Source organism: Adiantum capillus-veneris, chromosome 27 (assembly GCF_014529385.1).
Source record: "Adiantum capillus-veneris isolate H3 chromosome 27, ASM1452938v2, whole genome shotgun sequence".
Classification (NCBI taxonomy): Eukaryota; Viridiplantae; Streptophyta; class Polypodiopsida; order Polypodiales; family Pteridaceae; genus Adiantum; species Adiantum capillus-veneris.
In genome coordinates this window covers 113,492,903-113,518,088 of record NC_140957.1, presented here as the reverse complement: position 1 = coordinate 113,518,088, position 25,186 = coordinate 113,492,903, and the positions used below count along the sequence as shown (strand labels likewise).

At 40.9% G+C, this 25,186-nt stretch overlaps 1 protein-coding gene across 1 annotated transcript; it reads left to right on the top strand.

Moving 5' to 3' along the window:
* The first annotated feature begins 13,178 nt into the window (after positions 1–13,178).
* LOC147422592 (U-box domain-containing protein 43-like) lies at positions 13,179–18,887 on the top strand. The gene is made up of 3 exons (XM_086502770.1): positions 13,179–14,973; positions 15,648–15,948; positions 16,307–18,887. The coding sequence occupies exons 1-3, from the start codon at positions 13,768–13,770 to the stop codon at positions 17,803–17,805; spliced, it is 3,006 nt and encodes a 1,001-aa protein (XP_086358896.1). The 5' UTR covers positions 13,179–13,767; the 3' UTR covers positions 17,806–18,887.
* Positions 18,888–25,186: the final 6,299 nt, after the last annotated feature.

Sequence of the window (25,186 nt, the reverse complement as noted above, 5' to 3'; positions counted from 1 at the left end):
CATTGGGTGAACCACGTATATCGTGTGTACTCTCTCTCTCTCTCTCTCTCTCTCTCTCTACTCTATAATCTCGTGTATATAAATCTGTCTCTCTCCATTAAGTAATCTACTCAATTATCTATTTAGCTACGTCTTATTTCCTAACAATATCTATGTGTACAAATATGGCTAGTACGCTAGAGTTATCCACTCCTACCTTGGGTGAGAGGTACCCTCTTTACTTTTCACAAGTGCTTCATATAGTCTACCAAGAACACATTCCCAGCTTGATTTGGAACTTCACTCACATGTATTGCCTATGCAACAAGAGTCCTAGAGGTTCTCAGTGTGGGCGCTTTTCCTTGAGACGTAAAAAGCCCAAGGCATACAAAATAAGCACACACCTTAAAAATTGAATCAATGTGGAAAACACTTTGGGGGGTCAAACAAACGGAATAATTCAGGCAATGATTTCATATGCAATTCTTTTTATCATAGCTTAACTAGAAGGTCTTCTAGGTATAGCCTCTAGTTAGCCCTCAGACATGAAGTATATGCTCTCGCGATTAACCAGAGAGAATTGAGAAGCTTGCCCATGGTATTAATAGTTGACATCTAGTGTCTCTCGATCGTTAAATTAGCGACCCTAGACTTGTTTATATTTTTTACCTGTACATGTGCTTATGCGTTTGACTATATTGCAGTTTAATGTTTACTACTCAAACATTGGTTAACATTCTGTTACCAATCAATTTGTGTGCATATTCACTGCATATGCTTTTTAATTATATATGTTCTACGAGAATGCAATTATTGTACCATTATTTATTGATTTTGCAATGCTTGAAGAAAGCTAAAGACATTCAATCTCAGCTGCTCTTCCACCTCGATGAACGGGCTTCACCTCACTAGCTTCTGAGGATGGAATCTACATCAGGAAGGGGGACATGTTGACCACTTACAGACACCTTATCGCCTTTGACGGATGCCTTATCACTCTATTCGAGTCATGGCCCGGGCTTGTCAATCCTATAGGTGCGTAGGTGATCGCCAATGAGAGGTGCACCACTTATCTCATTTTTACTATTTTTGCTATGATCGGCCATTGTGGTCGCCCGTGTGTGAATGGGTCAGATTTTGACCTAAAATCCTCATTCTAAAGGTGCATGCTAAAGAAGTGCTCTTGCTCTACCTCTACATTCTTCTCCATTGTGTGCTCACAAGTGTGTGTGTGTGTATGCTTGAGAGAGAGAGAGAGAGAGAGAGAGAGAGAGAGAGAGAGAGAGAAAGAGAGCATTGCAATGGCATTGGTGGTGGTGAGGCGGTTGAGCGCGGCGACAGTGGCTCTCTCTTATTCACGGCATGGAATCCTTCACGACAGCAAGCGTAGAGTGGTGAGTGATACACCATTGCCCCTTTGAGCTTACTAGGATAGTCTGGTTGTGTGCTTGCAGCCATTCATGGCTCACACACAGTGTTCAGCAAGTCCCAGCCTCCGACACGTACGGTAGAAGCGCACAATAATACTATAAGTGCCTTGCAAAATCTGTACTGGCATGGATACATCACAATTCAACGTTGTCACACGTAAAGTGTGAGCTTACATCCCTACATTGCCAAAATCCCAAACATGTGTGCCATTGCCCTTTATCCCAAGTCAATGGGAAGTACTGTGACATAGGTGAGAGACATTGCTTTGTGTTAAAACCTATCGAAGCACTTTGATTTGCACAACAAGAAGTCTTTTACAAAATAAGGCAAAAATACAAAAAAACAACAAGAACTTGAAATTTATACTCTTGTGGCACCCCTTTGGCATGTTGGATCCATAAGCAAAATCTCGCTTGAGAGCGAGTTTCAGCTTGATTTTAGTATCTATCATGGAATCTAGCTCATAGCCATGGATTCTAAAACAGAGCTATTGAATGTATCGTGTGAACCCTCTTGATTTGGGTCATACCAACACCTAGTGAAATAATCTGCAGACACATTGTGAAGTCCCCCAAGTTTGTATGCTAATAGCATATTCCAAACTTTGGAAGCCTCAATGCAGGATGTTGAAATTGAAGCCTTGCTTCATGTAAATACTTTTGTGCTCATTAGTCAGTCATGCCTAGCAGCTTTACATCCTTCATTAAGTCTAGCAACAAGCCGTGCAAATCTCCTAGAGATTCTAAAACATTGTTGGTTGGCCATGTCGTTGCATCAAAGTTTAACCTATGATGAGTGTGCTCTGTCGAGGTACTCTAGAGAAGCCATGCTTCCGATGGAAACTTTTTTGTACTCAAGCCATGCTTGATTGTGGTCTTCAAACCAACCTTTGGCCTTTGCTAACAATGTATGAGAAAGATTTGGTGCTTATGACAAATGTCACAAGCCGTGCATGTGCGTTTGAGTATGTAGAGTGCACACATTTTCATTGCATGCCATGTTCTCAACAAAAAATTAGAAAGATACATGTGTACCTCATGAATTCCTTATGCGAACTTGCCATGCCCTTAGAATAACCCTTCGTGCTTGTACAACTTTGATTGGGGCACTTTGATTGGCCCCATCGTATGTAATTTCCCTTTCTCAATTAGTGAGAAAACAACCCTTGGATATCTTTTGCATATTGTAGCCTTTGTATAACAGTTTGTTTTCCCTTGATGCACCTTGCTATGAACATTTTGCATGCATGTTGGTTCGTAACCTTGCCAAAATCATTATGTCAAGAGCGCTCCATGTCGAAGGATATAGCCTTTTGTCATTGGCAAGTTGCCTTTGCCATGGTGGAGAGATGTGGGAAAACCATCATAGAAACCCCAAGACCATCTCGAGGTTGCAAAGGAGCTTTCCAATGGATCTTTTGCTTTGCATGGCCCCGTATCCAAACCCAGTAGTAATAACTCATGACTAAGAATAAAAGACTGCTATTGCCAACTCGTTGGCTTGTTGTATCAATAGTATTAAGAAGTATGTGTAGAAAGTCTCAAAAATGTTCAAAACTTTATAGGATTTGAGAGAGCTTGTACTTCAGAAATTGTAGAAATTTATCTCTGGTACATGCACCTTAGCTGATCCTATTAGTTCATTTGTTGGCTTTGTAGCTGGGGGTAGGAGAAAGGCTAGCAGGGAGGCCCATGGGCACCCACCCTATGTTTTTTGTAAAAAAAAACTAGGGCCAAAACATAATGGCCTTGGGCACCCCTATGTGGGAAAAAAAACTCCCAAGCATGGCCATGGCGTTGAGTGGCTGGTAGCATCGACTAAGCAAGAGCGAGATCTCACAGTCCGTGGTGAAGATGGCCTCCCTCCAATGACAAAAAATGACTATCACGTTGGTGAGAGCAAGAGCATACGATTTGGTGCAGGTCCTCTTTCCAGCTTGTGTGTGTGTAGGGGGCAAATCATGCGTAGAACAAAGTGAGCTTTGCTATGTCTTCTCCACAGCTTGCATGACCATGCAAGTCATGCAAAAAGCCTTGAGGACCACGCCCTCTATTTCCCAAAATAACTTGAGTCTCTGATACCAATATGAGATTGAGGGTGGATAGGCATATTGACCTCCTTCCAACCTCTCTACTTAAAGCCCTTGGATCTTGCAAAGTAGGACCCCTAAACCATATGCCCTTTCCCTTGGCTCCTAGCAGTACCCTTGTCTTGACACGTATCCTTGTCCTGACACATAAGACTTTGTAGGATCGATAGCACCTCCCACGTATCATACACATGCTCAATATATCATAGTGGCCACAGACTATTTGACCAAATGGATCGAAGCAAAATCTACATAGAAGAACGATGTGAAAACAACTACGCAATTCTTGTATGAGACTATCTTTATAAGATATGGGCTATCGATTGATATAGTTAGCGACAAAGGGACTCACTTCCTAAACGAAGTGATAGAATTCTTACTAGATGACTTCATGATAATTCATTGCAAATCAGCACCTTATCACCCTCAAGCTAATGGACAAGTAGAGAGCACAAACAAAATCATATGCACGGTGCTGACAAAAAAATTGAGCGAAGCGAAAGCGGATTGAGACCAAAAGCTCCATTCAGCTTTATAGACATAATGAGTACACTACAAGAGGTACTTCACATTAGTGATGCTCGCAGTGCGATGCTCAAAAGTGAAAATCCACGGCGTCGCTATCAGCATTGCTACATAGTGACACTCATAGCGGCGCTCATAGCCACGCCGACAGGGATAAAAAATAAACCCAAAAACTCAGATCTCATATCTGAGTTTTCGGCACTCAAGCAAAGAGGTCACCCACGCTCTCCCCTCTCTCTCTTTCTTCCCCCCACCCCCCCTCCCCACACACACACACACACATACACGAGGAGAGGAAGGAGAGCCAGGTATGCTCCTTTCCTCTCCTCTCTCTCATGTTCCCTTCCCCTCTTTCTCTCTCTCCCCCTCTCTCACACACACACATACATACACACATTGTGTCTTTGAGAGAGAGAGAGAGAGAGAGAGAGCACATGCATAAACAAAAAACACATACACACATATTCATAAACAAAGAATGCATACACACACATTGAGAGAGGAAGGAAGAGAGACAGAGAGAGAGAGAGAGAGAGAGAGAGAGAGAGAGAGAGAGAGAGAGAGAGAGAGAGAAGAAAACAAAGAGAAAGAGAAAGATGGAGAAAGAGAGAGAGAATAAAAAACCAAAGAGAGAAAGAGGGGGAAAAGACGAAAGAGAGAGGTAAGGGGAGAAAGCAAAGAGAGAGAGGTTAGGTTAAGATTTAAATTAGATTAGGTTAGATTACATTTAGATTTATGTTTATGTTGAGTTTAAGATTACGTTAGATTAACATTAGGTTAGATTTCAAATTAGGACAGTATTAAAGATTAGCTAGCTATGTTAGATTTAAGTTAGATTACATTTAGGATTTAAGATTGGATTATATTTAAGTTTATGTTGAGTTTAATATTAGATTAGATCTAGATTTAAGATTAAGACAAGATTTAAGAGATTTAAGTTAGATTACGTTTAGGTTTAGATTAGATTTAAGATTATATTGGATTGAGGTCTATTTTGACTTTAAGATTAGATTAGATCTAGATTTATGTTCGATTTAAGATTAGATTAGATTTAGGTTAGATTTTAATGCATGTCAATGAAGGCGCGCTTTGCCCAAAGAGCAAACACTAGTTACACAACAATATGTATATTCCCATTAGAATCTGACACCTATTAACTCACAAACTAACCATATTCAATTAGCCACGAATCACCACATGTTCAATTAGGTTAGATTTTGGATTAAGTTTTTATATTAGAGTTTACCTTCGAGATTACGGTAAAAAAATTAGAGTTAGAAGAATGGTGATCCCTCTCTTCCTCTCTTTGGATGCGACCTTAAGTTGGAAAGCTTTCAACGACATGATACTCAGATTGAAGGTCAACATGCAATGTGCTAAGTAATCCCTCGAAAAAAGATCTACTGTGAAGAGATGTTAAGATGCTATGAAATGCTACAGCTAGAGAAGAGGCAAAGAGGTTTGTCCACTACATGCAGTATCATGTAGATGTGGGTGTGTAGATTTCTCGTACCCACAAATATAGGCATTGACCAATAAAGACAAGATTATAACCCGATGGTTCTTATCTCCATGCACCCCTAGACTGAGGTGTGTGGGGATTGGTCATGACTAGAGAATGTGAGGTAGTTTACAGTGTGAACAGAGAGAGAGAGAGAGAGAGAGAGAGAGAGAGAGAGAGAGAGAGAGAGAGAGAGAGAGAGAGAGAGAGAAAGATAAAAGACGGAGGATACCAATAGAAGATTAAATTTATGTCCAGGTTATAAGGTTTTTACCTGCATTATGAGTAGTGACGAGGATGTGGGGCCGTCCAACCGAAACACCTATCTCTCAACAAGGATTTTATGTCCTTGTAATCAATGCAAGAAAGTTGTGTGATGGACAAGACGCGTTGCTTTGCAGCACGTTCGCGAATTTGGCGAGTTCGATCCATCTATTATAGATCGAGTTGTTGACAATTATAACTTATCCGACTCTGACGCTGGCCAACATGCAGCAATCTTGCAACCCAATAGACGTGTTCGAGGCGCTTTGGTCAAGCAACATACGTGAGGCCACAAGATGTAGCCTCTGACAGCTCAGAGGATGACCACATTCCCAACGAGGCAATGTTTGAGCCCGAGATTGATGAAATGATCGGGACGATCATGGATTCAGAAAGGCTTATCTATGATGATATGAAAAGAAGCCGATACGTCGTTGTATGATGGAGCACGTGTGTCTAGATTGAAGGCGCTCCTGGTTCTTCTCAACATGCAGGCAAAGTTTGGATGGAGTGACACTAGCGTCACATCGCTTTTCAGGTGATCTATTACAATGTTTTTAATAAAAAACTCTAGATGTATAATAATGTCATAGATTACTTACACAAGTGTACCGAGTTCGCGACTAAGGTAAGTTTGCAATGTACGACTAGTGATTTTCTAGATGTTTGAATGGCCACTCATAATCTTCGTGCTCATCATGTACTTCTTCTACAAAAACACAAACTTCTTCACAACTTCCACCTACCACCAAAAATATACCAAAAAACAAAGAAAGAATAGCACCTCCCGTTGTAAATTCATCACCTAAACCAACGTTTCAAATAAAATCACGGGAGAGTACCTTACCACCCTTGCAATTAGATGAAATGCATAGGGTGGTGAAAAACTACTGGTCAAAGTCTTCACCCGTTACAACTTCGAACAATTGGTTTCAAAAGGTGACGACATCATTCCAAAAGGTATGATCTACCCGGGAGTGTTTGCTGACATCCATCATTCACTTGCTCCCCTCTTAACCTTCCTCCTTGACCTCTCAATCTCCCAATCTTAGGGAATGTATATATAGAGCCCTATACTCAAGAAAACAAAATTAAAAAAGTAAAAGAGGAAAATCCACCAAACAAAAATATTGAAATCTATAAATTCTAGTATATGACTCAAAAATCATAATAACACATTATGCACAAGGACACGACCTTTTGACACGACCCTTATAATATTTTCACACTAACCAAAAATTATCTCTGTGAACAGATATGGCTAGTACGCTAGAGTCATCCACTCCTACCCTTGGGTGAGAGGTCCCCTCTTTACTTTCCACAATTGTTTCATATAGTCTACCAAGAACGCATTCCCAGCTTGATTTGGTACTTCACTCACATGTATTGCCTATGGTACTAGAGCCCTAGAGGTTCTCAGTGTGGGCACTTTTCCTTGAGATGTAAAAAGCCCCAAGGCATACAAAATAAGCACACACGTCAAAAATCGAATCAATGTGGAAAACGTTTTGGGGGGTCAAACAAAGGGAAGAATTCAGGCGATGATTTCATATGCAATTCCTTTTATCATAGCTTAACTAGAAGGTCTTCTAGGTATAGCCTTTAGTTAGCCCTCGGACATGAAATACATTGCTCTCGTGATTAAAAAGCTTAATTGACCAAAGAGAATTGAGAAGCTTGCCCATGGTATTAATAGTTGACCTCTAGTGCCTCTCGATCGTTAAATTAGCGACCTTAGACTTGTTGATATTTTTTACCTGTACATGTGCTTATGCGTTTGATTATATTGCAATTTAATGTTTACTACTCAAATATTGGTAAATTTTTTGTTACCAATCAATTTGTGTGCATATTCACTGCATATACTTTTTAATTATATATGTTCTACGAGAATGCAATAACCATTTTTGATTGATTTTGCAATGCTTGAAGAAAGATAAAGACATTCAATCTCAGCTGCTCTTCCACCTCGATGAACGGGCTTCACCTCACTAGCTTCCGAGGATGGAATCTACATCAGAAAGGGGGGCATGTTAACCACTTACGGACACCCATCACCTTTGATGGATACCTTATCACTCTATTTGAGTCATAGACCGGGCTTGTCAATCCTATAGGTGCGTAGCTGATCACCGATGAGAGGTGCACCACTTATCTCTTTTTTACTATTTTTGCTATGATCGGCCATTGTGGGCGCCCATGTGTAAATGGGTCAGATTCATATAAAAGATCCAATTTGACCTAAAATCCTCATTCTGAAGGTGTATGCTAAAGAAGTGCTCTTGCTCTACCTCTACCTTCTTCTCCATCGTGTGCTCACGAGTGTGTGTGTGTGTGTCTGTGTGTATGCAAGAGAGAGAGAGAGAGAGAGAGAGAGAGAGAGAGAGAGAGAGAGAGAGAGAGAGAGAGAGAGAGAGAGAGAGAGAGAGAGAGAGAGAGAGAGAGAGAGAGAGAGATCTCGAGCGTTGCAGTGGCATTGGCGGCGGTGAGGCAGTCGAGCGCCGCGACGGTAGCTCCCTCTTCTTCACGGCATGGAATCCTTCACGACAGCAAGCGTAGAGTGGTGAGTGATACACCATTGCCCCTTTGAGCTTACTAGGATAGTCTGGTTGTGTGCTTGCAGCCATTCATGGCTCACACACAGTGTTCGGCAAGTCCCAGCCTTCGACACGTACGATAGAAGCACACAATAATACTATAAGTGCCTTGCAAATCTGTACTGGCATGGATACATCACAATTCAATGATGTCACACGTAAAGTGTGAGCTTACATCCCTACATTGCCAAAATCCCAAACATGTGTGCCATTGCCCTTTATCCCAAGTCAATGGGAAGTACTGTGACATAGGTGAGAGACATTGCTTTGTGTTAAAACTGTCGAAGTACTTTGATTTGCACAACAAGAAGTCTTAAAAAAAAAAAGGCTAAAATACAAAAAAACAACAAGAACTTGAAATTTATACTCTTGTGGCACCCCTTTGGCATGTTGGATCCATAAGCAAAATCTCGCTTGAGAGTGAGTTTCAGCTTGATTTTAGTATCTATCATGGAATCTAGCTCATAGCCATGGATTCTAAAACAGAGCTATTGGATGTATCTTGTGAACCCTCACCTAGTGAAATAATCTGTAGACACATTGCGAAGTCCCCCAAGTTTGTATGCTGATAGCATATTCCAAACTTTGGTAGCCTCAATGCAAGATGCTGAAATTGAAGCCTTGCTTCATGTAAATACTTTCGTGCTCATTAGTCAGTCATGCATAGCAGCTTTACATCCTTCATTAAGTCTAGCAACAAGCCGTGTAAATCTCCTTGAGATTCTAAAACATTGTTGGTTGGCCTTGTCGTTGCATCAAAATTTAACCTATGATGAGTGTGCTCTGTCGAGGTACTCTAGAGAAGCCATGCTTCCGATGGAAACTGTTTTGTACTCAAGCCATGCTTGATTGTGGTCTTCAAGCCAACCTTTGGCCTTTGCTAACAATGTATTGAGCAAGATTTGGTGCTTATGATAAATGTCACAAGCCGTGCATGTGCGTTTGAGTATGTAGAGTGCACACATTTTCGTTGCATGTCATATTCTCAACAAAAAATTAAAAAATTACATGTGTACCTCATGAATTCCTTATGCAAACTTGCCATGCCCTCAGAATAACACTTCGTGCTTGTACAACTTTGATTGGGGCACTTGGATCAACCTTGATTGGCTCTGTCGCATGTAATTTCCCTTTCTGAATTAGTGAGAAAACAACCCTTGGATATCTTTTGCATATTGTAGCCTTTGCATGACTGTTTGTTTCCCTTGATGCACCTTGCTATGAACACTTTGCATGCATGTTGGTTCGTAGCCTTGCCAAAATCTTCATGTCAAAAGCGCTCCATGTCGAAGGATATAGCTTTGTCATCGGCAAGTTACCTTTGCCATTGTGGAGAGATGTGGGAAAACCATCGTAGAAACTCCAAGATCATCTCGAGGTTGCAAAGGAGCTTTCCAATGGATCTTTGCTTTGCATGGCCCCGTATCCAATGAGCAAGAGAGAGATCTCACAGTCCGTGGTGAAGATGGCCTCCCTCCAATGACAAAAAATGACTATCACGTTGGTGAGAGCAAGAGCATACGATTTGGTGCAGGTCCTCTTTCCAGCTTGTGTGTGTGTAGGGGGCAAATCATGCGTAGAACAAAGTGAGCTTTGCTATGTCTTCCATGGCCCCCTTCTCCATAGCTTGCATGACCATGCAAGTCATGCAAAAAGCCTTGAGGACCACGCCCTCTATTTCCCAAAATAACTTGAGGCTCTGATACCAATATGAGACTGAGGGTGGATAGGCATACTGACCTCCTTCCAACCTCTCTACTTAAAGCCCTTGGATCTTGCAAAGTAGGACCCCTAAACCATATGCCCTTTCCCTTGGATCCTAGCAGTACCCTTGTCTTGACACGTATCCTTGTCCTGACACATAAGACTTTGTAGGATCGATAGCACCTCCCGCGTATCAGACACATGCTCAATATATCATAGTGGCCACAGACTATTTGACCAAATGGATCAAAGCAAAAGCTACATAGAAGAACGATGTGAAAACAACTACGCAATTCTTGTATGAGACTATCTTTATAAGATATGGGCTATCGATTGATATAGTTAGTGACAAAGGGACTCACTTTCTAAACGAAGTGATAGATTTCTTACTAGATGACTTCATGATAATTCATTGCAAATCAACACCTTATCACCCTCAAGCTAATGGATAAGTAGAGAGCACAAACAAAATCATATGCACGGTGTTCACAAAAAAGTGAGCGAAGGGAAAACGGATTGAGACCAAAACCTCCATTCAGCTTTATAGACATAATGAGTAGCTTAAAAAATAGCACTCGGAATAACACCAAGAGCACGTTAATAATTGAATGTCCATAATCTTGCTATCCTCTCACATAGTCTATACATTGAGCAAGCTTTTTCTACATATCATCTGCAATAAACATATATTATCAATTTCCATTACATACCTCTCCATTAGGAAGCAGTTGTCCTCAATTGCTAAGATAAGAATCTGCAAACCAGACTTGTCAAAACAATGGTTAACATTATGTGATTCAAATATCATGTATAAAAATAAAATTTATAAACTTAAACAATTGAATTCGCCTTAGTTGTCTTCATCCACATACTACATATTCTAGTGTCCCATACCACTAGATTAAACTATATATGTCATATCCTGATGTATCAAAATATCATTGGTCACTCACTTATAAATTTTAAGTTCAATTCCATAAACATTGTTGCGATAGGAAATCATCATAGAACAAATCCTAATCCCAGTCTAAATTCAAATCTGAATTCAAATTCAAATCTTTTCCATTCTATACTCGAGTAACAAGATCATAATAGTGGTGGCTAGTCACTGCAACATGATTTTGTGATTGGTTGCCTAAATTAGCGAATCTACACCAATGATGCCTAAGTTGGCAAATGTGCACTTGTGTTGCCTAAACCGGCAAAGCTGCACTTAGTATTGTTTAAATTAGTGAATTTGATATTTGTTGGTGTGTTGCCTAAATCGACGAATCTAAACCAAGATGAGCATATACACATTGCCTACATCGGTGAATCTATGTGCATGTGACCAATGGACTAGAAAAGGCATAAAAAACAAAACATTTACTACATGTTTGACACAAAATTGGAGTATGTTCACTATCCAAAAGCACCTTAGCTCTTGAGAGTGGCTGTATAGCTTAATGAAAAATCTTCTCAATAGAAATTACATTAAGTGTAAGCACAAGCCACAACGTTAGGGATGGTTAATTTCACACGTCATAAGAAATTGCAGATAAGAAAAATATATCTTTCCTTTTATATTGTCCAATGGTATTATCCTTGTCACAAACTGCTTTTGTCCCCTTAAATGTATGTACCAAGAAAACAACTTACAAGGAAGTTGAGAAGGTAAGTATTATCATAGTAGTATATTAAGAGAGTACATTACAATCAGATGAGAGATGGCTCATAACTGCTTGAGTTTGTCCCCTTAAATATATGTACCAAGGAAACAACTTACAAGGAAGTTGAGAAAGTAAGTATTATCATAGCAGTAGATTAAGAGAGTACATTACAATCAGATAAGAGATGGTTCATAATGATGGAATCTTAAGGCAAATGATAGCTTCAAATACATTTACAAACTAAATAATTAAAAAAATTAAAATAATTTAGAAAACATTGAGACATTACATATGTGGGGGTGCTTTGAAGAATTGGCTAATAGTCAAACTGTCCGTTTCTCTCCAATTGTGATGGTTTTTTTGGTAGTATGTATACATTAAGCTCAGAAAGATAGGTAGGCCACATTATGTTCTACATAGCGCTTTGTGAATCTTCATATATTAACATGTTCTTAAAATGAAGGTTAGCAGCAAAGTCATCGTCTGTTTAATGTAATTCAATAAAGACAATTGTTTATCTTGAAACTTTTGCAGACTAAACAAAAGTACAAATGTTAAACCTCTTGTAATATAATCAACAACTAGAAAACTATAAGGATGAGTCATTTTAATCATGAAAATATTCATTGATATGTAAATGCCACAAATTTTAAACCTTACAGATGTATTTATAGCGTTTGATAGTCTTGTGCGATATGTGTTATCAGTCAGCCAACAAGTGACTGTGAGTATGATAAAATCTTGCCAAAATTGCTATAGAGGGTATCTGAGGTAGTGGTTAAATTATTTAGCTTTACTTACTAGACATTGTTATTATTTAATTTTGAAGCCTTGTTCAACGCTTCTACACATCTAATGGGTTGTTAATAAGATTCTAAAGCCTAAAAGATAACACCTAGCTGTCAATTATTGTAGACTAGAATATCCATACATATATGTTTATAAGCCAGAAAGGGTAGAGATAGAGAGTGAGCACAAGAATTATCGTACAAATCTAGCAAAGCGCTATCTTCGGAACTCTGTTTCTTATTCGACATCAACTGTTGTAGTGAGGTGGAAGCCCCGGTGGCATTCCCTGTTCAGGCTCAATACTCCTAATGTTTGCTCTTAGCAGGTGGCTTCCAAACTAGCGAGTCCGTTACAATTAGGGTGGCTACCTTCTTAACCGGTACTCATGACCTTTGGATCTTTAGATGCCTTGGCTTCGGCTTGAGCCAAGGCTACTTTTGTAAATGTTCGGATATGAATGCAATAAACACTCTAGAGGATTGCAAAAAAAAAAAAGGTCGCCTTTTGTCTTTAACGTGGAAATGAAGGACAATCAAGGTAATGACGAAGTTATTAGTGACTCGTCTCGTGTGTGACATGGGCCTTACAGAGCTGACTCCGTCCTTAACGAGGATGACGTTGACAAGATTGCAGCTTCTAGCCAGCAGCAATAGGGCCTAATAAATTGACTTTTAAATGATTCTAATCTATGTTGATTGAGTCAATCTGCAGGCCAACGCCTTCTCAAAACCTCTGTCGGTTTAGCCGTGGCGAAGAAGGCTGCTTCTCCCGCTTTCTGACAGAAATGAGAATTTCATGACATCTGAGACGGCATTTTGTTCACATCGTCAGGTTTTCCTTAGTATTCACTGCTCATCCCTTGTTTTAGCGCACCTCCATTTGTTTGCTCTGTGGTGCGTCTTTCAACCATCAGAATCTCCATGCTTAGTTTCTGTGAACATTGGCGCTTGAGCCTTTTCCTGAGAAAGCAGCTTTGAGAATGCTGTAAGCAGCGAGGTCACGTGCGTGCCTTCAAATGAAGTTTTGACGCTCTTGACATCTTGCATGTACAAGCAATCCACAAGAAGGGCGTATTTAGAAGGTCATTCTTTGGCTGCAGCCGGCTAATTAAAAATGTTAATAAGGTACAGACAATGAATCAGATCTATCCGTGCTTCACATGTAGAATAGATCTGTTACACGCAGGAATAATGGTGTTGTGCGCGCACAAGGTGAAGGGCTAACTTTCAGCCTCACAATATGGATAGGGACAATGGTAGCACAATGTCCTCTTCGTTAGAGCAGATCTATGAAGTTGGTGAGGCTGCCAAACATGTTGTTGTATGCCATGGCTGTTTTTCACAGCTCTCTTCCTGTCTTGGTAAAATCAGGTTACTGTTGCATGATGTGCTTGAGGCTGCCCCAGTAGACATTACTCTCGTTCACAGTGTCCTCCGACGTCTTGACACTGAGCTGAAGAGTGCAAAAGAACTGGTTGCCATTTGTACAATCAAGAGCAAATTCTATCTGTTGCTCAATTGCCATGCATATGCAAAATGCATCCAAGCCATTCTTTCATCTCTTGCCTCTGTTTTGCTTGACCTCTCATCTGACCATGTTGACCTTACGCTCAAAGTAAAAAGCAAAATTAAACTTCTCTGCAGAGACATGCAAACAGTGCAGATTAGGGTTTCTCCTGAAGAGGAAGACCTAGTGAAGAGTGCTGAGCATGCGGCGTGCAACTGTTACGTAGATGCCAAACATGCCAATGAGCTTCTCTACAAGCTTGGTTCAGTGGCTGGTATTTCATTGGAGCGTTCTTCTCTCAAGTGGGAATTTGATGAGTTAAGGCGTGAGAAAGGGATGGTTACTCCTCATAAGCATGAGAATGAGGTTTTTCAGCTTGACTGTATAATTTCTCTCCTGAGCTGTGCAGACGCATTGTGTTCTGCAACAGAGAGAGAACAACAATATCACGAGCAAAGGGCGGGAATGGGCAGCAATTTTCTGCCACCACTGCAAACATTTTACTGCCCTATCACCCAGGATGTGATGGAGAATCCGGTTGAAATTGATTCAGGGCATACATTTGAGATGGCGGCAATACAAAAGTGGTTTGCAGAAGGTCATAGAGTATGTCCTGTCTCAAAGATGGAGTTACAAAGCTTGTCTTTAAAGCCCAACAGGTTGTTGCTGCAATCTATTGAAGAGTGGAAGGACCGCAATACTGTCATCAAGCTGGCGGCTATGGCTAAAAGGTTGACTTCGGGTAAGGAAGAATTGATAACTGAAGCTTTGCTGGAGCTTCAGTTTCTTTGCGAGGAAAGATCGGTCCACAAGTATTGGGTTGCGGCTGAGGGGCTGATACCTGTATTGGTGGGTCTTCTTGGATCAAGTAAACGTGAGTTAAAGAAGAAGACACTTGCGACTCTAACCATCTTGGTTGCAGACAATTCAGAAAACAGGGTGAGAAGATTTTCTTTTGAATTCGAACCCCATTTCTTATAGAGTCTGTGTTATGAAGAAACGCACGACTTTTACAGTTAGTAGTTAGTTTGATTTGGTTGCTTCACATGCACTTAGGGTGCTTCAACATCATTTTAAAGGCAAAAGGAATGTAATAACAATATGGTTGATCCTGCAGGGTTAGATTTCGAGCGCTAGTGCTTGTGCGGCACTAGGGCTTGTGTGGCACTAGCTCTTGCCTTTCAAAAATCCAAGATGAAGAATATCAAGGGCAAGTGCTAGTGCCACGCAAGCACTAACCACGAAAAATATCATTGCCCTGGTTGATCTAGCTACTTTAGCACCTCGATCCTACTCACATTCTACTTAAGAAGTGAGGGTCTTTTCTAGTTAAGAGTTGGTTTGAGTTGGTTGCTCTGCTGTGGAATTGCACATTTAAATGCACACAAGGTACTTCAACGGTCCTCTGAAGGTAAAAGCAATGTATTATAACAACATGGTTCGCCTGGCCAATGTGGAGCCTTGATCGTACCTATATTCTTTTGCATTTATGGCCTTACAAACACCACTCACAGCTCCATTCATAACATTATTCAAGTGCGTGTGTATTGTTGCCATCTTCCTCATTCACCTGCTCTAATCTTTTTCTTGTGTATGTTGTTTACCTGTGGCAGATAAAGGTTTGTGATGCAGGAGCAATAGAATATGCAGTACGTTCTTTGGCACGAGATGCAGGCGAGGCCAGACAGGCAGTTGCCCTACTTTCAGAGCTTTGTAAAGAGGAAAGTTTGTGCAAGTCAGCATCTAAAGTGCAAGGTTGCATTTTACTGCTGGTTACAATAGCCAGCAGTGACAACACAGTAGCTGCTACGAATGCAAAAGAACTGTTGAGTTTGTTTACAAAGGATGACAGAGATGTTGTCCAAATGGCAGAAGTTAACTATTTCGGACCTCTTCTGGAATGCCTTGACAAAGGTCTCGTCTTCTGCTCTTGCTGCTTATAACGAGTATTGATACATCCTATATAGTATCAGAATCAAGTAATTGCTTGTCAATTTCATGTGTGTGCTTAGAAGTGCTTTAGTATGACAGATGTTTGGCTTGCTTTTATGGGGTATTCATAGAGGCTTCATTTGAGTGATAAAGGTCAAAGGGAGTGCATTCACTTGTTTTGTCTGTTTTATAAATATGTATTCGTGTGAAGTAATTTCAAGATGGCTTAAACCCTCATGTGCTTGCTGTGCATTTTACCTCAAAATGGTTAACAGCCTTGATAGCATTCTCTAAGTTTAGGGGCTCACTGACAAATCATTCTCTCTCATGGGTGCAACAGGATCACAAAGCACTCAAATTCTCATGGCAAACACTTTGTCTCGGATGCAGCTGTCTGACCAGAGTAGGGCCCTTCTAGTTCAAAAAGGTGTCATACTTTCTCTTGTCAGATTGGCATCAGAGAGCAATTTCGAAGGCAAAGCAGCAGCACTGGGCGCTTTTCGTAATCTGTCGTGTCTACAAGAAAATGCACATGCTATGATTCAGGGTGGAGTAATGCAGCCCTTGCTGGAGGTTCTCTTGACAGTCAAGTCAATAGCAGTAACTACTAGGGAGCATGCAGCAGCTACTTTTGCAAATCTGGCCATGTTGTGTAGATCTGGTGATGTTGACAATCTATGGGGGAGTCAAAGAGATACAGGTCAAATTCTTCTCCAGCTCATGTCACTGCTCAACTTGACAGGACCAAATATACAGTCTCACATCCTTAGAGCTTTGGACTTCATCTGTAGTAGTAATGCTGGTTTGGGTGTTGGGGAGAGTTTGCGGGAACGTGAAAGTATTCAGTTCCTTGCTCGTTTTATGGATGCGAAGGACACTGACGTGCGCTTGTATGCTTTGAAGGTCATGCTTACCCTCACAAAGGATGGAGGCGGGTCGATTTTAGCAGAAGAGATGACCCCGGACTCTTATATGGCTATAGTGGACCTATTTTCCTCGGCATCTTTGGAAGAAGAAAAAGCAGCTGCAATGGGAATTCTTGGGAATCTTCCTCTGTATAATAGACAGGTAACTGAGAGAATGCTACAGGCCGGAGTTCTTTCTTCGATTGTCTCCATTTTGGAGAGGTGCTCTTCTAAACATACTATTAGGACCAATACATCTCTTGTAGAAAATGCAGTTTGGACGCTTGTGAGGTTCACGCTTCCGACAGACATACAACTTCAGCTGTACACGGCCAAGCATGGCATTATCCCAATCCTGGTGAATCTTTTGAGCATTAGCACACCATTAATCAAGGCCAGAGTGGCCATGTCTCTACAGCAATTTTCTGAGAACACTCCGAAACTGAGTGTGCCCATCAAAAAGTCTGGGGGATGGTGTTGCTTTGCTCCTCCACCTCAGCCAGGTTGTCTAGTTCATCGAGGAATATGTTCTGTTGAAGATTCTTTTTGCCTCTTGGAGGCCAATGCAATTTTGCCTCTCTTACAAGCTTTGGAGGATAGGGATGATGGTTTGGATGAAGCTGCTCTTAGTGCACTAGTTACTCTTGTGAGTGATGATGAAGGCTGGGAGATGGCGTCGGATGTAATTGCGGATGCTGATGGTGTGCCACGCATAACCAAAAAGCTTACTTCTGAGAATGATGGAGTGCAAGAGAAGGCTTTGTTGGTTTTGGACAAGGTTTTGAGAAGGGAAAAGTACAAGGCCAAGTTTGGTAACATTGTTCAAATGCCGCTGGTCTCTGTCGCACAGGGAGGATCGGCCTTGACAAGGCCGCTGGCTGCAAGACTTTTGGCTCACCTTAACATTCTTCATGAGCAGTCCAGCTACTTCTAATAATAATTTACAAAGAAACAAGGATTCTTGGTGCCATTGGTTCAACTTGTCAATGCATTTATGCAAGAAGACAGATTTTCCATCAGTCATGGTGTAGACCACAATATCCCTGACCCAAGAAATGCTCCTTCTGTACAGAGGAGGGCCACTGGCATTCGAAGTGTCCTGAAGCTCCGGAGCATGACACATTGTAGCAATGTGAGAACATCTGCATTTTTTTCTTTCGCCTTGAGAGGAGCCCAACAAAGAGCCGTACTGTTGGGACTGTAATCACTTGTGGGAACCAACAGAGCAGATGTATTCTGTGTATACTTTTTATACCAAAGTGAGAGTATCATTTCTAGGCTTCAAGCAGGCAACTTTGCTGGGACATTGCCTATCAAACAGTGTAGCAAGGAATGAAAGTTTAGCTCTATTCTGTAGAAATCATATCGTTTTTATGTCAAGAGCCCAGGCTCCATTTTGTCATCTCTGCCTTGTGTATATTCATCAAAGGGAATAGATCAAAAAGTCCAGTTGACATGTCCGAGTCCACTCGTTACTGAGCTTGTGTTGGGACTGCATCCCTTGATGGGCATTGGGCTCAACTTGTGAAGTTCTGTACGGAGAACGAAAGCAAAAGCCCGTGTCGCACGGTATTTGATGCTCTGAAGCATCTAGGCCCCCAACAGGGCCTGTTGGTAGCATCTCAATAAAGATTATCTTGGGACTCACAAAGTCACAAAACTACTAGTGAAAGGAAAGTGGAGAGATTGCAGTAGGTCGACGAGAGCATCCTTGTTGAGAAGACCTGCGTGCTCTTTAGTGCTGAACTGCCAATGAAGGTCCACTTCAGAATGTGGAAGCTTTTGGTGGAAGTGTGTATCTTTCAAAGGTTGCTGGCATGCTCTCTCCACTTAGTTTGCCAGACACTTTTAACTCTCTGTAGGAGGTTCTTTTACCTTGGCTTTCAGTTTTTTACAGTTAGCCATGTGGCTAGTTGTATCCAGCTTTATAGTTTCCCAACTATCGCCTTCGGGCTTACTTTGTAATCAGTGATGTACTTGCCCTCAAAATTGGCACCATTTGGGCATTCTGAGGGACTGTCAAGTAATAGAAATCAGCCTCTTTCCTTCCAAAAAGAACAGGTCCACTCCAAAATGAGAATCAAAGACAAAATGCATTCTTGAGTGTCCAAGCCTATACTACATGGGTGCTTCACCATGGGAGAGTTGTTCATCCATCCAGAGGGCTGCTCCTCCTGGTCAAGTTATGGCATCTCGAGTATGTGATCCCAATATTTATTTTGGCTTTTAGGCATTTAATTCACTTAATTGTCAAACTCTAGGTAGGGCAATTTACCGAGGTGGCTATATAAGCACACCTAGCCCCCATTGTATTATCATCAATTCATTTCAAAGGTTGGTGGTTCAACAATATGTCTCCCCCTCTCTCTTTCTCTCTCTCCCCATTGCTTTACGTTTCCACATCGTTGACTTTGGCATGGTATTAGAGCTCGTTCATCTTACTTGCGCTACAATGTTTTGAAACGCGGGAAGTGCCTTGCACTGTGTCGCAGTGCAAACAGGGTGACAGCTTTGGCTTTTCTCAGCGTTTTGAAACGCCTGTTGGTGGCATTTTGAAATGCTTGCAGAAGTGGAGCCCAACGATGGTTGCTCTCGGGGAGTGGCCTCTGGCCAGTTTTGTGAGCATATTAAAACGCCATGCAAGGCAACGATTGGACTCCCTCAAAGGCTGCATTGTGGGTGGTGGTTTGAAATCCAAGAGCGCAAAGAGAGCAGGTTGTTTTGCTTGCTTCGCAAACAGTGTGGCGAGGTGCTCGGCAAAAGTGTAGCCTTATCTTCCCCATAGGCAAAGGCGAACCATGATGAAAATTCCACCTCGAATGACCAACATCAACTATCGCCTATAGAAAATGCATTGATCAATTCCCAGTTAGTGGCTCATGCGTAGATAAAGCTTCCGTCGTCTTGTTTGGCTCGAGATTGTGAAGCCAAAAGCAAAAGCACGAGTTTGCTAGAGGATAGAGGCAAAGGCAAGCTTGACAAGGATGGCAGTACCAATACTCAGTGAGCTGCCTCAGTACCCACGAAGATCGAGAACCGTTGTTATAAATGTGACATGATGCTTTGTTTGGCTCAAGAGTTTGAAGCCAAAGACAAAAACAGGAACTCACAGAAGCACAAAGGCAAAGGCAAGTTGGACAAAGATTATGGTGATAAAGGTTTGACATAAGATATCGGCATAGCACACGTGGTGGCAACCACAGCTGCCATGATGCTAGATTTCTAGTTATAAGATTGTTGCCGCCACTAGCTTCAACTAGAAAGAGGCTTGTGAGTGGCAGAGAGGACAAGCAGTACTCCCTATACATAATTTGAACCCTTGTGTTGGAGTTCAAGTTATCGGTGTTCGAACCCATGGGTCGAAGTTCAAGGCACATGCATATGGCAAGGAACCAATCATACGTATCCAAAACACTATGGATGTGCCCACCAATTCATTGTTGTTGGTCGGATTATGGATCGGATGTGTTCCAAAGTTTATTATCTTGGAATATTTTGGATGTGATGTGTTCACAGTTCACGAATGGAGAGTCTTGGACGTAGTGTGGTCTACAGTAGAGGCAACTGACGCTCAGGATATAATTCTTATAAGGTAAAAAGTTGAGGGTAGCATAACCGAGGTGTACCTAGTTGCAAGCCTCTTCTAGGGTGTCCATAGTAGCCTCTTCATCCACTTGGTCTTACTATTTATGTCCACAATGAGCTACAGAGAGGGTGTTAAAGTAAGGCATCTCCATTGAATGCCCAATTTAACCCAATATTTATTTTGGCATTTAGGTATTTATTTCACTTATTTGTCAAAGTTTGGGTAAGGCAATTTACTAAGGTGGCTATATAAGCATACCTAGCTCCCGTTGTATTATTATCAATTCATTGCCAAGGTTGGTTGGATCAGCTCTCTCTCTCTCTCTCTCTCTCTCTCTCTCTCTCTCTCTCATACGCTCCCTATCCGCATTGTCAACTTTGACACCTCCCTCTCCTTGTCCTCCAAGGATGCACCTGCCAAATTGATGACAATCAAGTAATCCTAACCAAACTGGTGGGCGTCTAAAAAATTCCAAGCATAAAATTTCTCCTTCCAATCCTTCCATGGGATCTTTGCAATTTTTTCGGTGAAGGTGCTTACTTGGTCTGTTCATTCATAATGACTTACTACATTTTCAAAGCTCTTAATTGTGTAAGACAACTCTAGACAAAGCATCTTCCTTTGGATTGTGCTTTGTATCTGTCTCACACTTTGCAAAGTATTTAAGGTATTGATAAAAATTATGATAGTAGTTTAAGAATTCCTTTGGAATTGTGCTTTGAGTCTGCTGACTTATACCTTGCTAGGTGTTGTATGTATAATCCTCATGACAATTTCATTATGTATCCGGACCTAACCTTTAAGACTGCACTCATTCCTTTTTATGGATATGCTAGAGACGCCAATATAGTCTGAGGAAAAAGCACTTTTGCATGAAAATGTGGAGCCCCTCTGTGTGATGAACCATGGCTTTGTGTCATTTTTGAAATTTGAAATAGAAGGATTTTGTAGAATTGGCAAAAAAGCAACTAGCTCCTTTCTAAACCAACATTTCCTTCAATTGTGGCATTCCAAAACTACAACAAACATTCAAAGAAAAGGTTGCCACTTGTTTATCTGCAACTTTTTTGGGCTTTGAACCATGTGGTGAGGACATTTATGGCAATAATAATATATCTCTTTCCACTTTGCTGGCCTTTGTGGTTTAGCCCATTGCATGGATAGTTTTAAAAAGCATCAAATACTAGAATATTCTTTTGCGGCTTTGCGACTGCCCTCCTCTCTGCATGTATTTGGCATCCATGGCATGTTTGGCACTGATGGTGAACATCCTTATGGAGGGCCTTACACTGATGTCATTGGCCAAGACCATACATGTCCTTTCCCTTGATGTTTGCCCCCTCACCACATTATGTCCCTATCTTCTCTTTGTAGGGAACTCTTTGCAACAAATCATCCCTATCACAAATGGATCCTCCTCAATCCTGGTGTTATTTCTTGTATTTCATAATGAGCTTTCTCTTTTTCCTCTTAGCATATATAGCATATTATGCTTGAAGGCAAATAGCCTATATTTCAAGCTTATCACTGGGCATTATATTTGCTAGCTGATTCAATGAATTGCATCACATTCATGATGTCTTTTAATGGACGAAACTTCATGCATTGCATCAATGTGAGATGTTGTGATTCAATGTGAAAGCATGTATGTCTTCAAGGTTATGAGGATTGTTATGTTTGTGGGCCAAGCATCGAGTGTTAGCAAAGGTTCTCTATATTGTTGATAATCATTGTTGTATTAATGAGAAATTTATTGACAAAGGTCAAAAATCCATGAGAGCTTAAAGAGAGAGAGAGAGAGAGAGTGCAATATCTTATTTTGAGAGAATAGAAAGAGAGTTAAGATATCTATCATTTGACCTATGATTGATTAAGGTGCTCAAAACATAAGAATTGTCCATGCAAAGAGGGGTCCATGTTGATATTGACGTCAATAATGATCCTAGAAAACATCTCAGTGCATTTATATGTATCCATGATCCACAATTGCTGGAAGAAACATCAAAGGTGGCTAGAGAAGATGACAAAATTGAAGTGGGTGTGGTGTGTAGACCGCAAAAAATTACCATCAAATAGACTCTATGACAAGCAATCAACACGTAGTGGAAAAATATCAAAATCAATTATCTAATGGAGTATTTGACTATAAAAAGGGGCATTGGTCATTCTCTCAACACACAAATAATGCCTTAGGTATCCATTTGTGCTTTGAATCAAATATGTCTAATGATCCAAGTATATAGATCATTTTCCACCTATCACCTAGAAAATAAGGATATACTTTAGTATGATTCTTCTCATTATAACAAGAGTCAAAGGAAGGGATTCTAAGCAAGTAGATTAGGTAGTTCCCATACAAAGGTTTGTCACCAAAGAAGGGCATAAATAAAGAAATGTGCAGCTATTGGGCAACAAGAAATATTTGGGCACGGATTGCCACATGGAGAGTGGAAAATGCATTTAATGATGTAAGCAATGGCTATGGGCCGAATGAATGACTGTGTGTGTGTGTGTGTGTGTTTTTTAAATAATTGATTACCTAACAATAGTTTGATTTCATAAAAAATAGTTTGATCAAACCTTTCAAGCCACGATAGAAAATACTAAGGATAGAAAATATTGCAGGTGAAGGATAGAAAAGCTTTTCATTGATGTTTTAGGAAGAAATTCAAACAAGAACGACTCTCTCATGTTGCAAATAAGTGATTATTAATTCAAAGCATGGTTGAGAATGTAGTAAATATTGATTAATAAAATAACTCTATTAAAAAGCCTTTGCACATACATTCCAAGCAACCCGAGCTTCTTTGTCCTACCCATCTTGCATATACCTCATAATAAGTGTATTTGAAGTGACAAAACTTGATAGGAGGCTTTGCCAATGATATTTTTCTCAAGTGTATAGCACTCTGCATACACACTAATGTGTTCCCCTTAAGTATATGTTCTTTTCTCAAGTACCCCACTATCATGGGCATCATCATGTATCATATCGCTAAGCATGTAGAGAGAGAGAGAGAGAGAGAGAGAGAGAGAGAGAGAGAGAGAGAGAGAGAGAGAGAGAGAGAGAGAGAGAGAGAGAGAGAGAGTATTGTCATCCTCAAAGGTCAAATATGGCCTGCGAGACCAAATGAAACATGTTGTGTGCTCTATGTTGACTGCATCAATGACTCGCTCCTTGAGGAGAGGTTGGCAATTGAGAGTCCATGGAGAGGCCTAGAGAAAAAGGTATGTAGGGAGTGCTCCAAATTGAAGATGTAGGGAATGCTACAGGCTTCTTGATTTTTTTAATTGTGATACATTGGCGTTGTAGGAAAGATTCATTCGGATAGGTCTAGTGATGCATCAAGAAGCAAGTGTATCGCATTTCATCTTCCAAACCATTGCTTGATGTCTTGCGGAAAACCCAAGCTAAATATTTTTCTTCTATGTGTCTTTTGAACTTTGTTACTTACCTCTCATCCAATTTCAAGAAGCCAATGTGGTGATCAATACGAGCCTAATTTCTTTCGTGAGAGCTTGAAGTGTAACAAGATCATTCACAAGAAGATTTAGAAATTTTCTCATGTAGGAAAACAGAGTCTTTTCAAGTTGTTTTTCATACAATGAATAACATCATGAGCTTCTGCTCGAGAGAACCGCATACCTAGCTAGATACGATTGGGGGCAGGGGACCCCCAGCCCCCCCATCGGACCGGCGGTCCCCTGCCCCCAATCGTACCTAGCTAGGTATGTGGGGCCTCCCTCACAGAAGCTCATGATGTTGAGGTAAATCACAATGTGGGAAATATTGTGAGAATTTGTCCAAAACTTCTTGTGCACATTGTTTGACATTTTTAATGAGATATGTGTTTGATGGTAAATAATTCTTTTGCACAACCTTCATTGACATTCTTGAAAGCTTTCCATCGTTCCTCTAAATGGTGCATCATGGTGAAGGTTTGTCTTTTGCAAAATTTATTTTACCATAAAAGCATGCATGAATGCTTGCTTAAAATTGATGTAAAACTTTCATATTGTGCATGGTGCTTGCAAAGAAGCATGTAGCCAATCACATTATTCCCATTATGATTTCTATGTGTAAATCCATTGCTGCCTTGAGACGAAGAAGAAGAGTATTTTAACATCGTAGGAAACTATCCCAGGAGACCTTAAAGATCTAGATGGGAGAGAGAGAGAGATAGATAGATAGATAGATTTTATTATCGTCCTCGGAGGTCAAATATGACCTATGGGACCAAAGTTACATGTGATGTAGTATGTGTACGGCTGATGAGTGACTCTCGATGCTCCAAAATTGTAGTGATGAGAGTCGCAATGGAGAGCCCACACTTTGGCTGGGAGAGGAAAGTGTGTAGGTCTAAGTTATGGCTGAAAATGTGAGAGAAGCAAGTTCGGATGTGATCAAAAGCTGAGCACTCTAGTAGTGTGTGGTACTCAGACTCTCGAACTTGCAGTGAGCATAATGTGCACAATCGATTTGACTCTTCTCCATTGTCCCAACGCCCTATCTCGCATCGAAGGAAATGGGAGCTAAGCCGAATTGCTGCGATAGTGCGTATCGCAGACAAGGGAATAGGCTCAAGCATGTAAGTGTGAGTACGGTTTCCTCTCTCAGCGAAGAACATGGTTTTGTAGTTGGGGGCAATATAGGTGGTGTAATGTATGAAGCGTGACCCACCGAATTTCTCCCAAGCCGTAATACATTGGCGTTGTAGAAAAGCTTCAT

Excerpts from the sequence above, each read along its gene's own strand:
- LOC147422592 (XM_086502770.1), top strand. The coding sequence starts at position 13,768 with ATGGATAGGGACAATGGTAGCACAATGTCCTCTTCGTTAGAGCAGATC. Across the intron at positions 14,974-15,647 it reads CAGACAATTCAGAAAACAGG|ATAAAGGTTTGTGATGCAGG; the intron begins GTGAGAAGATTT and ends TACCTGTGGCAG. Across the intron at positions 15,949-16,306 it reads TCTGGAATGCCTTGACAAAG|GATCACAAAGCACTCAAATT; the intron begins GTCTCGTCTTCT and ends TGGGTGCAACAG.